The sequence below is a fragment of the Drosophila santomea genome, unplaced genomic scaffold (assembly GCF_016746245.2).
Source record: "Drosophila santomea strain STO CAGO 1482 unplaced genomic scaffold, Prin_Dsan_1.1 Segkk6_quiver_pilon_scaf, whole genome shotgun sequence".
Taxonomy (NCBI): domain Eukaryota; kingdom Metazoa; phylum Arthropoda; class Insecta; order Diptera; family Drosophilidae; genus Drosophila; species Drosophila santomea.
Window position 1 is genome coordinate 108674 of NW_025319002.1, and position 13856 is coordinate 122529.

The window sequence follows — 13856 nt, forward strand, 5'->3', positions numbered from 1 at the left end:
ACTAAAATCTAGGTTTGGTTTTGCTTTATTCTAACTATTCTCTTTAAGAATGAGTGCGAAACATAGAGCATAAAAATGATTTGGCTTGGCAGCGTGCTCAACTTGCAAGTGACGATCGCTATTAAAATATTATTACGCTTAACGCGCTTAAAGAAAGTGTTTTTCAAATGGAATAATTTAATTTTACAAATAAAGGTATTTACTGTAATTTTTTGCAGTTTTAGAGTTTCTGACGTGTTGTTTTTAGTTTATTAAGTGATTGTGAAACCTGTGTCTTTTTAAGCATTAAATTTTAAGTGAACTCATTTTTCAAAGCGCCTGGAGTGAAGTAGCACATCTTTCAATGATTTCTTCATCGATTTTAGTTATTTCAACTGATAAGACTGCATTATTAAAAAATTCTCTAGCATTATTTCCATCATTACATGTACCACTTCCACCAACCTTTGGCTTGTCAACTATTAAGCCCATTTTTGAAACTCTTTTTGAATTCTACTTTTTCTTTCCATAAATTGGGCTCTTCCGTCGAGAGATCTAATTCTTATTCTAATTCTAATTCTTGTGCGTCATTTTGTGTGACGTTGTTCAGATATGAATCTATTCACCAAGAATAAATCACTAAAAATAAATCACTTGACAGCCTTTAAGTCGGTCGTCATATTGAACAGTAAGGCCAACGTATAGTTCTAAACCTCGAAAAAACACCCTTTACTTCTAATCAGCCTCTAAACGCAAGATACTGTTAAATACGCGACCAAAAAATTTGGTAGAAGAAATTGAACACTTCCTAAAGAGTCTTTGTGTCAGCGGTGTGTTATATTTACCAGTTTTAGCTATAGCCGTTATTCTGAAACTGAACATATCAGAACGGCCAACCACGATTTGTTAATGATAACAAATACATATTGTTTTTCTAACAAGTGCCGTTAGGTATTAAGCAATTTTTTTACAATATACACTTTTGCACCTGAGCAAAAATTACTGCTCACACGGCCGTTTCCTATAAGAGCGTGGCGAATTAAGACTTTTTGTTTAATATCAGGACATTTTGGAGGGATTTTTTATATCGCGATGTTTATACTTTTATATATATACTTTTTATCACCATTTTCATCTTGATTAGTATATGGTTAAGAATGTAATAAAACTAGGTGTTAGACATCAAAAGTTGTGGAATGTGAAGAAATAAGCAATTTAATATAAGGTATTATACAGTTTTTAATTTAAAGATAAATCGTAAAGGTGGTTTTAAACAAAACGTGAAAAATTAATAATCATTTTGAAAAGCTAGCTTTTGAAAATGCCTGTTTGACGACATTAATACAACTTTCATCTTCAGGAGTTCAATTGTTTCGGCAGAAAAAAACAGTATTAATATGCAGATTTCCCTAATTTAGCGGGATTTTTAAACAGTCGTAAAACAGGAAATCAAACCGACAATAATTTTAATATTAAAATCCCTTTTTTTTATAAGTTCGTCGAGTCTTGCTCTGTGAATATCTTTTAAACGGAGCATCGTATTTTATTAAATGAAGTGTTAACCTGAATATCTTTTAAACGGATCATAGTATTTTATTAAATTAAGTGTTAATCTATATTTATTTATAACAATAACTTTGTATAGGTACCAGACCGTCGCATGTTAATTTAATACGTTGCGTCTCAACGTGTAAAGCCGTCCAAAGTGATAAACTAGAGAATAACTGATAGAAACGACTCAACAGCCTATCATCTGTCAATCGCAGCATATCCTCAAATGTTGCTAAGATTGGTAGCTAAAACAGATTCGGAGCGATTCGATCAATCCGTTGTGAAGCGAGTCCACCTTGGGATTGCTAGATATATCGATTTGTCCGCACTGGTCTCTCAACCAGTAATTCCACCTGACCCGATTAGTTAACCAGCTCAATGGAATATTAAGTCCGGACTATCGGCACAGTTGGCCCTTACGAAATTTAATCTGCAGAACCAAAACCTCTCACGGTGTATCCACTAAAAAAACAAATTTTCGTTTCTCGGCTTTCCCCTGTTCATCTGATGCTCTTATATACAAGACAAAACAAAAGCCGATAATATAAATGTGAAGTTAAGATAAGTTAATTAATTAACTATTTTGGACCATATTTCCTGGTGATTTTTAGCCGGATAGCATGGTGGTAAAGGAGTTTAAAGCTACGATTAAAAATAACCTTCCTCTACTTCTTCTTCAAAAAACTAACATCTTGTTATACTATCTCCTATCAAAATGCAAGAGGCTTGCATAGCAAGTTAACTAAATTGTATTCTGACAGCCTTTCCTTTTCTATATCATTGTGTTTACAATGACTTTGTTAAAGCCGGAGAAACTAAACTCTGAAGTTCTCCCAATGTGTTATGTAAACAATATACAGACATGTTCGACCCTACAGGAGGTGGAGACCTAATTGCGGTCTACCATCACGTCAAAAAAGCGACGACTCCCGTAACGTAAAATTCATATGCGTGTTCCTACATACCGCCGTCTTCTGAATTCTCAGAATATATCTACATTATATATGTATGTATATACTTGGCACTTTGTGGTCCCCAGAAGAAAAATCTAATATATTTCTCTCTATAAGTAGCACAACATTACGTTATTGACGGCTTGCTCAACTTATCGTAGTCGCAAGTTGTTATATTCGATACTTTCAGGGTCGATTATTGGATCTATGTCTCGTGACCGTAAAAAAAGAGAAATCAGAGAAGTCAACTAACCGAATTTATTGTTTTCGCAAGGCAAACTTTCTGAGGCTCAATAATTTTATATTTGGCTGTAATTGGTCCGATCTTTACTCCTGCAACATAATGGTGGGTGCCAATAAATATTTTTTATACCGCAATTAAATTATTTTTTAGCTCTTGTAACTCCTATGTACTATCCTTCAATCTTTAACAAACCTCCTTGGTTTAAACAGAGAGGTAAGAAATGCAAAGTCCAGACTTTATACAAAATTCAAAAATTCCGGTTCTCAGTCTATCTTTTCTAAATATTTAGGTGCTTGGTTAAATTTTACCGTGCTTAATGATCAGTGGTTCAAGACTGTTAAAAATTATTTGAGTCGTTGAAAGTTTCGGTTCGCGCAGGATCCGAAACAGTTTTATAATTTTGTTAAAACTAAGCGCAAAACAATTTAACAATACTTCCCGCCATTTTTGAAAATACTACGGTAACATCGGATCAGGCATAGCCGATCTATTTCTTAAGTTTTTTCAGAATGGCGACTTGTACTCTAAGTGGGTGCACTTTGGACAGAATAACACGAATTAATGATCTTAATGTAATGTTATGTTAATTAATTTACCATTCTTTCCTAACCGTAGAGCGATGATTGGAGCAGTCTTTATTTGTAAGCATATTCGTGGTGAAGTTGATAGTTTCGGTTGATCTGCGTTTCATAAGAATGTGCTGACTTCGTGGTACAAAACTGCTGCAACAAATGAGGAGTGATAACATTTTTTAAAAGCTTTGGAATTACCGACAATTTGGGGATAGCTCTGTAAATGCTTGCATCCAATTTTCTACCTTTTTATAAAGACGATCACAAGAGACGGTTTGGATAGCGGACGAATAATTTAAATATTCTGATCAGTTGCAAATCCGTAAAAAATCTTATAATCCAAAAATAATCTCCTTGCAAGAAACTCACCTACTCCTCAAAAAAATATACCAATCCCAATCAATTTCACATTATACAACGAAAATTTCCCTATCAATAGACACGGAGGTGTTGCCCTCCTAATACACAACTCAATACAGCAACAAAACATTCCTTTAAACTGTCAAAACTTCGACAACGTAGCAGTACAAGTTCACTCAACAGCAACCTCTCAACCTCTCTTAGACTACCATACCACGTCCTCCCTTTCAACTAAAAGTCATCGATGGAATCCCACAAGGCTCACTCCTGTTGGTGATTTTATTCGCTACAGCCTTTAACAAATTAAACCAACTTATTGACAAACACAAAAACTGTCAGTTCACAGCATATGCTGATGACTACACAATCATCTACAAATTAAATAAAAAACAAAATACACTTAACATAGACCAATTACTCACTGACATCAAACAATGGTGCAACTACTCAGGAGTATCACTATCAATAGACAAATACAACTATTTTCACTTCCGCAGGAAAAGAATTTGCTACCTAACTTTCCAATCCAACACATACACCCTACAAAACGTAGACTCACTAAAAACTGTCGGTATTACAATTGACAATAAATACAGATGGAACAAACACATCGACAATCTTACACTCCAACTTTCCAATAGACTTAATAAATTCAAATGCCTATCCAGTAACAAATTCAGATGCAATGTAAATACAATACTTTATGTAGTAAAAGAAATAATAATGTCAAAAATTGATTTCGGGCTCCATCCTTATGGTACAGCGCCCAAATCAGCCCTTAACAAATTGAAAACAATGTACCACTCACTCGTTCCTTGCGCTTTTCGTACAACCCCACAAAGCAAACATTCTACCAATAGAATATAGAATAGCTCATGCCATCCAAAAAAACTTCAAATTAATCATGAATTCAAAACAATCTCCCATAGAAACTATCTACAACAAAATTATTAAAGCTAAAAAAATTCCAAAAATCAAATCTTCGCTCCATATACTACTCACTATACTACCAAAGCAAACACTCCACCAATAATATATCAACATAAATTTAGAGAATATAAAAACACAATGAAAGATCGCATATTCTTATACACTGATGGATCAATATCATCTGACGGTGCTTCTTACAGTGTAACAACTGAAAAAGAAATAATCTCCTACCAAATACTACCAGAATACACCTCAGTATTCACAACAGAACTAGCCGCGATATTGGCAGCATGCCAGTAAAAAAAGAGGAAAGCACATAGTGTGCACAGACTCCCTTTCTTCATTAAAAGCAATATAAAACGGCAACTACCATAACCATTATACAAACTCAATTAGAAAAATTGATAAACTAATACTGCTTTGGGTCCCAGGACAATACAGCAAAGAACACCAATAATTTTCCTTTAATCTTCGAAAACAAATACAATACAAAACGGCAACTACCATAACCATTATACAAACTCAATTAGAAAAATTGATAAACTAATACTGCTTTGGGTCCCAGGACAATACAGCAAAGAACACCAATAATTTTCCTTTAATCTTCGAAAACAAATACAATACATCTGATATAAACAACTTCATAAAGCAAAGCACCCAACAATACTTTAAACTAATACTTAACAACGCATCCCAATACTACAAACCAATCTGCCATGACAAAGCTACAAAATCAAAATAAAAAAAAAATAAAAAAATCGACTCTTTAAAACTCACAAGACTAAGATTAGGACATACAAACCTAACCCATAGCCATCTCCTTTCTAATCCAAAAATCTTACCACCACTTTGTACAAAGTGCAATTCAACAATCCCCATTACACACATACTCATCGATTGCCCACTATATAATACAGAAAGATCCTTATATCTGCAAAAAAATTTAAAAGAAATAACATCATTCCAAAACATAGATAAAACAATAGAGTTCCTCAAACAAATATTTTCCATCTAATTTAATTATTACAAATCCAAATCATGTAAATACAAAAAACAAAAATAATATTTAGTATTAAATACCACATGTTTATATGTAAATATGAATATATAATAAGTATAAGTAATAATAAGTAATATATAATATAATAAGTAAAAAGCTTAAGGCCATAGCAGCTATTGCTTAATAAAAAAAAAGTTAGACTTCATTTAAATTAAGTACCAACTTGTACATAATAATAATAATAAATAAAATATTTAGACATGATGTCAGTCGGTCGTAAAGTTGGTTTCGCTGATATAACCGCAATGTCGGAAATCGATGAAATTCGAATTAACCAAAATCTAAACGTTTGATACAATAGTGACATAATATAGGATTTCATTGTTTGAAAAATCGGTAGTTATGTACTAGTGTAAACCACTGAAAAAATGTCAAATCATTGCTATCTGCATGCTAAATTTAAACTTTCTAGGTTTTATAGTTCCTAAGATCTTGACATTCATACGGACGGACGGACGTAAAGATGAACGGACAGACGGACATGGCAAGATCGACTCCGCTATGGATATTGATAAATATACTTGATATACTTTATATGGTCAAAAACGCTCCCTCTTTCCTGTTACATACTTTTCAATGAAAGGATTTGAAAGGATTTTAACTTTTAAAGTGCCTTTAAATATTTAAAATTTTCTTGATATATTTAAATAACTTACCCTATAATTATTATTTATGTTTAATATTAGCTTCAAAGTGAACGGTCGTGTTTTTTTTCTGCGCTCCGAATTTATTTTTGTTTTGCTAAATCCAGCGGTGGAATTTAACAAATTCTTTAATAATTCAATTTCGTAATACTAGTTAAAGTTCCGTTCGCTTCGCGAGTGAATCTTTTGTGATAAGTGCATTATTTTAATAAATTAATTCAATCTGTTCTCTTTCTGTCTTTGCGTTTTGTTTACCCTCTCTTTCGCGCGTTGTCCGTAGTGCTGTTTGGTGTTGTTTTTGTACTTAACTGCACGGTGCACCCGCTCTCTCGCTCTCCCACACAAAATCCTAAAGTGCAGACTGCGCTCTTGCGGTACATTTTCTGATTTTGTCTTTTGGTACAGTGGTCAAAACCCAATTAAACATGGAAACCAGTGTTGTCTGCTTCCATAACAAATCCCGTCAGGTAATAAAGCCTGAGCAGTCAAAAATGACATGTTGGCTATGTGATAGAATGGTGCACACTATGTGCGCTGGTTTTAACGGCCGAACAAGTGATGACCTAGCTAAAGGCCCTAATCTAAAATACTGTTATGATACGAGGGTCGTTTGATAAGTCCGTGACTTTTTGTATTTGCCGCGCACCTGCTCTAAATACAACACTGCTCCTGTCAGCAGTTATCGATTAACAGCTGACTGTAAAATTTTGAGAAAGCTGCGTTTTTTGGTTTGCGTTTTATAGGCATTGAAAGCAGACGATCTCGTGAATTTTAACGAAAATGAAAAAAAGGTAATTTCGTGTGCTAATTAAGCATTATTTTTTGCGTAAAAAATCCATCACCGAAACCAAGGAAAGACTTGATAAATATTATGGGGACTCTGCACCATCAATTTCAATGGTTAAGAAATGGTTTACTGAGTTCCGTTGTGGTCGTACCAGTACAAGTGATGCCGAACGTTCAGGTCGCCCAAAAGAGGTCGTCATGCCAGAAATCGTCGACAAAATCCATGGAATGATATTGGATGATCGGAGAATGAAAGTGCGTGAGGTAGCTGAGGCTGTAGGCATCTCAACTGAACGGGTACATCACATTTTACATGAATATTTGGACATGAAAAAGCTTTCCGCGCGATGGGTGCCGCGATTGCTCACACACGACCATAAGCGCAACCGTGTGACCATTTCAAAGGAGTGTTTGGCGATGTTCAACCGCAATCCAAACGAATTTTTGCGCCGTTTCGTTACCGTAGACGAAACATGGATCCACCACACCACACCAGAGACCAAAGAACAATCAAGACAGTGGGTTTCTCCGGGTGAACGTGCACCAAAGAAGGCCAAGGTGGGTCTGTCGGCCAACAAGGTCATGGCCACAGTTTTTTGGGATGCACAAGGTATCATTCACATCGATTACCTTGAAAAGGGTAAAACGATCACCGGCGAATATTATTCAGAGCTTTTGGACAGATTCGATATTGATTTGAAGCAGAAACGACCGCATTTGGCGAAAAAAAAAGTGCTGTTCCATCAGGACAATGCACGGGTGCACACGTGTGTAGTCAGCATGGCAAAATTTCATAAATTGGGCTACGAACTGCTACCCATCCAGCATATTCTCCAGATTTAGCCCCCTGTGACTATTTTTGTTTCCAAACATGAAGAAATGGCTCGGCGGTAAGAGATTCGGGTCAAATGAAGAGGTCATCCAGAAACAAACGACTATTTTGAGGGCCTTGAAAAACCTATTATTTGGAAGGAATAAAAAAATTGGAAAAACGCTGGACTAAATGTATAGAGCTAAAAGGAGATTATGTTGAGAAATAAAACGCTTCTTTGACGAAAAAAATATATTTTATTCAAAAAGTCACGGACTTTTATGCGCCAAACTAAAGGTGGCTTGAAAGGACTAATCAGCAGTTTTGGCGTGGATGATCTTCTTTCTGTGCTTGATTCACAATTTAATAGCCTCAAACTATTAGAAGAATCTCCAAAGCGCAAGAAAGCCGCTGGTGGTAGGCTGCCTAAGGGGAATGCCTCGCAACCTTCGGCAAGTGATCAACAGGACTCCACAGCTGATCAGTTGACGATCGCAGCAAACCCTCAAATGTTGCTTAGATCGGCAGCTAAAAAAGATTCGGTGCAATCCGATCAATCGGATGTGGAGGAAGTCCAGCCTGGGATTGCTACAGATTCCGTTTTGTCCGCACTGGTTTCTCAACCGGTGATTCCACCCGTCCCGAATTGTTTACCACCACAAAGAAATATTGAGTCCGGACTACCGGCACAAGTTGGCACTTCAGAAATACAACCTGCAGTGGCAAAACCCCTCTCAGTGGTTCCACTAAAGAAACAAATTTTTGTTTCTCGGCTTTCCCCTGATCAAACATCATCTGATGTACTGTCTTATATACAAGACAAAACAAACATAAAAGTGGAAAAATTTAACTTTTCTTATGCTAGGGACATCTCATCTTTCAAGATAACTGTCCCAAATGAGGTATACTCAACCATATGTTCTGGTGATTTTTGGCCGGAAAGTATGATTGTGAAAGAGTTTGAAGCTAAGATTAAAAATAGAAAAAAAGGGCCCGTGGGAATTAAACTTCCCACAAGTGGCCAGATCACTGCCCCATCCTCCTCTACTACTTCTACTTCTTTATCTTTAAAAAACTAAAATCTAGTCTCACTATCTGTTATCAAAATGTAAGAGGCTTGTGTAGTAAGCTAACTAATTTGTATTCTAGTAGCCTTTCCTTTGCATCCCATATTATTGTGTTTACAGAGACTTGGTTAAAACCGGAGATACTTAACTTCGAAGTTTTCCCAGGTATGTACACAGTATACAGGCATGATCGACCCTCCAGGCGGGGAGGGGGAGTCCTAATTGCTGTTAGGTCTACCCTCACGTCAGAAAAGGTATTTTTTGATGAGTTCCGTAACTTAGAATTCTTATGCGTAAAGCTGTAATTTTCTGATAGCTATGTTTATATTACGTGCTCGTACATTCCGCCGTCTTCTGAATTTCCTAAATATATTAACCATTTGTCCGCTATCCAATCCGTTTCAAACCGACTGTCCGATAGGGACCAACTAGTTGTTCTAGGTGACTTTAATATACCAGGCACTAAGTGGTCCACAGAACAGTCGAATATTCTCCTGCCTATAGCACAGCATGACTTTATTGGCGGCTTGCTTGACATATCGTTGTCGCAAGTTAATTATATTCGAAATTCTCTTGGTCGTTTATTGGATCTATGTTTTGTTACAAGTCCTGAAAGTGTGTTTCTGACTAGAGTAGCACCTCTTAGTCAACCAGAAGATCCATACCATCCAACTTTCGAGGTGACAATCGACACTGGTATCTTAATAAAAGAGAGGCCAGATAAGTCAACCAAACGAATTCATTGTTTTCGTAAGGCAAACTTTCGGAGGCTAAATCTTTTTATATCTGGCTTTAATTGGTCCGATCTATATTCTTGCAGCATAATGGCCGATGCCATAGATATTTTTTATACTGCAATTAAATCATTTTTCAACTCTTGTGTTCCGATGTACTATCCGTCTACCTCTAACAAACCTCCTTGGCTTAATAAAGAGTTGACACATCTAAGAAATGTTAAGTCCTGACTTTATATAAAATTTAAAAATACCGGTTCTAAATCTATATTCTCTAAATATGTAAGTGCTCGGTTAAATTCCAGTTCCAGTTCGCACAGGATCCCAAACAGTTTTATAATTTCGTTAACACTAAGCGCAATACAACCGTTACCCTTCCTTGCTATTTTTTGAAAATACTTCGGTAACATCGGATCAGGCAATAGCCGATCTATTTGCCAAGTTTTTTCAAACTACATATTCTACGTTACCTCATTCTGAACGGCCTTACTCTTACGCGGTATCAAAGTCAAATTTAATATTCTGTCCCACTTTAAACGAAAGCTCACTGCTTTATGATCTTCAGCGAGTTAAGCCTGTCTATTCGCCAGGTCCCGACGGAATTCCTGGCTGTGTGCTTAGATTCTGTGCGGAAGCCTTGTGCAAGCCTCTACTAAAACTGTTTAACTTATCTCTGGAGTCTACACAGTTCCCCCAAATATGGAAGGAGTACTTTGTGATCCCTCTCCATAAAAAAGGTAGCAAATCGGATGCAAGCAATTACAGAGGAATCTCCAAATTGTCTGCTATCCCTAAGCTTTTTGAAAACGTTATCACTCCTCATTTGAAGCACCTTTATAGGTCAATTATATCACCATGTCAGATCAACACGCAGATCAACAACTACTAACCTCCTGGAGCTAACCTCCTTCGTAGTACAGGGCTTCAAAAATAATCTTCGAACAGATGTCATTTATACGGATTTTAGTAAAGCATTCGACTCTGTTAATCATTCACTTTTAATAAAAAAACTTGATTTATTAGGTTTCCCTGTTGATCTCCTAAATTGGATTCTAAGTTATCTGAATGGCAGGACGCAACGGGTCCTCTTTAAAAATTCTCCTCTTTAAAAATTCTCTTCTCTAAAAAAAATACGCTGCCTTGGGGAACCCCAGCGATTATAGTGTGGTCGTCGGATATAATTTAATCCATCTATGCAGATGGAGACATCCAAAAATATTGCCTTGCAACATTTCCGCTTTTAAAAACAGTTCGTATTTGAAATTTTTAAATAGTTTATTAAAAAATATTTGAAAATTTTGCGGCCTGCAAGACGAAAAAAGAATGCGTGTGCGCCTGGCGATTTTAATATTTAACATAACTTCTTTTTTCAAAAGATCGCCTAGGCGAACTTGCAAAAAACGAGATAGAGCTTTGTTATGCTCCAGCCTTCACCCTAAAATACCTTACACTAGACTTTAAAGTTTTTCCATCTTCACAAATAGACAAAAACCAATAAACAACTACATAACATGTATTCAGACAACAGTATTTCTGATCAGATCCTTAGATATGAAATAGGTTTGTTCATAAAAATATTTGCTATTTCATTGGGCATTGGACAGTTTCCCCGATAGTCGGGGAAATCGACTATAGCATTCTATCTCGTTTATTTATCGAATTGCCAATTTCTATTAATATGCGAAACATTTGATCCACATAATCTACAAATGCGAAAGCTTTGGTCCACAAATAGACATTTTTGTAGAAAATAAATATATGTTCTGTCATTGACTTGTAAAAACGATTTTAATAAATTAGAGAGTCGTAACCAATAAATGCAATAACCAATAACCAATAAATGCAAATGCCGCTTTAGAACTTCTGACTGGGGGGACAAAAATTTATCTAGAGCTGGCAATGGAAACTTCTTCACCCTTCTCTTATTCAAGGTATTGGCACTTGAGTGAATGTGTCCCAATGAAATTTTTATTCATTTCTAGGGTTCTAACGCAATATAATTGATATTTATTTTAAAATCATACATAATTTAAATTAACTTTTTCTCTTTTTAGACATGATGTCAATCGGTCGTAAAGTTGGTTATGCTGATATGACAGCAATGTCGGAAATCGATGAAATTGGAATTAACCAAAATCTATACGTTCGATACAATAGTGACATAATATATGTATCCTTAACTAACCAAATGTTTGTTTTATATTTATATATATCAAAGTTATGTAGGTGTTTAAGCAATTAACTATGTAAGTATTGAACTATAATAAGATATTAAAGTTAAAAGAACTAAAAAAATTACATGAAAAATAAGTTCCATACATATTCTATTATTTCTGAATTGGCTATTATAAGCTATGTTTTAAAATGGGCTCGCAGGGGCCTAACTGAAAGCCCAGAAGCCGGCTGAAATCAGAACTAGAATATTATAGTGCCAGAACCAGAGCTTTTCGCAGAACCACCGTTGCTGAATGCCTGGAAGTGCACGTCTGTTATGATCGCACCTGTCACAGGACACCAACCACTGATACCACAATCTCTTTCTGATCACGCCAGATTCTTGCCGTCTCCTCCTGCAGTATACCCCACCGTTCGGATCTCGGCCTTGAGGTCGATATTCCCCTTTTTGCGCACGGTCCGCTCGTATCCAACGTTCAGCAACGTCCTGTTAGTTCACAATGCGTCCTCATTGTGTTTTAATTAATTATATTAATAAAAATATTTGAGGCAAAAAATTTCTAAATTAATTTAGCAAAAGCTGTCACGGGCACCATTTTAAAATGTGTTTGGATTTTTATTTTTAGAAAAGCGCCCGGGAATGACCCACTCACCAATGCCATCCTAAAAATTCTGCCAAAGCGATCACTTATTCTGATCACATAAGGGTGTAAAACATTCCCAAGCAATAGAAGAGTGGCAGGAGCATGACCCCAGTTTTAACCGACCAATCAGTCTTCTGCCTTCTGCTCATTGATCGGCTTGTTTAGCATATGGATGCCACTAAAACTTATCCGGTCACAGCCCCAACGAGCAGCTACACCGTGTGGTCAACCATATACTCGAGGAATTCGATCGGGGCGAGTACTGCAATGCCCTCGGGACTATTGGCTAAAGCGAAAATAGTACTGCCAGCAAGTCACTTCTGCCTCGTCCGTTCCTTCCGTGTGCGTGTGCGTACTTCACACGTCAGTATGCGAATACGAGGCAGCTGATGGCACTCAGATGTATCTCCTGAATTGGCGATACGGGGCCTAGACGGTGCAAAAAGAGATGGTTATTATTGACTGTAAATGATACGTCAGCAATAAAGCGCTGCATCACGATCTCAATCTGACTGATGTTAAAGAACAGATATCGTTCCATTCCAGCAGATACAAAGAGAGACTCCAGTACCACCGAAGCATACTTGCCCGACATTTACATAGCACAAATCCCCTCATAAGAAGACTAAAAGAAACTTTTTTAAACAACTAGCTAGCTTTCATATTGACACTGTTTCCGCTTCTAATGTAACAAACCTATTTCGGAACGAGGATGACACTCTATTGTTATCCGCTATCCCTCTCACCTGGTCCTATGTGGCCCAGCTCCATTCTCAAGCACTGCGCGGGCCATTCATCGTTCAGCATCTCGGCTCTGTGATTTCTTGATCCGCGGGTACCCTTCTCCCTTACTCGCGGTGATTATCTATGCTCCTCTAGCTCCTGATGTTCTCACTGACTCGTTTTCTCGTTAACTGGTTCCCAGCTGGGCTTGCGCCGTCCCTTTATAGGCCGTGGCGATCCCCTTATTCCCGTATCCAAGGTCCAGCAACGTCCCGTTAGTTCACGATGCCTCTTTGTGTTCGTTCCAAGTCCGCACCGTTACCTTTCGAAGTCTTTGCCCTTGGCCGACCGTTAATTTACGGTCTCTCCGCATTGACGGGGATCAAGGTCCATAATTTACTGTTGAACCTGTCTGCCCTTGACCCCTCCCGCGGTTCATCCTTCTTCGCTAATACTAGGCCGCTCTTCTGCACGTATATTTGCTCGGAGTTTTAAGACTCCCCACACACTTTTGAGCAATGCCTTTTTCCGCTCATCTAGAACGAATCCATTATCCAATTGTAAAAGACTATAATATAGCTTTTTTTTCGGCTTCTTAGAGATAAAGGTGCCTTCGAAACCTG

General features: G+C 37.0%; 1 protein-coding gene across 3 annotated transcripts in view; it reads left to right on the forward strand.

Moving 5' to 3' along the window:
* LOC120457663 (unconventional myosin-VIIa-like) overlaps positions 1–13856 on the forward strand; it is a 419197-nt gene that overhangs the window by 75017 nt on the left and 330324 nt on the right. For all 3 annotated transcript variants that reach the window (XR_005617072.2, XM_039645159.2, XM_039645160.2), the window contains exon 3: positions 11746–11861. Coding sequence is in view for 2 of the 3 variants with exons in the window: in XM_039645159.2 (XP_039501093.1) it covers positions 11746–11861 (116 nt within the window). In the remaining variant the exon portion in view is untranslated. The remainder of the gene's footprint in view (positions 1–11745; positions 11862–13856) is intronic.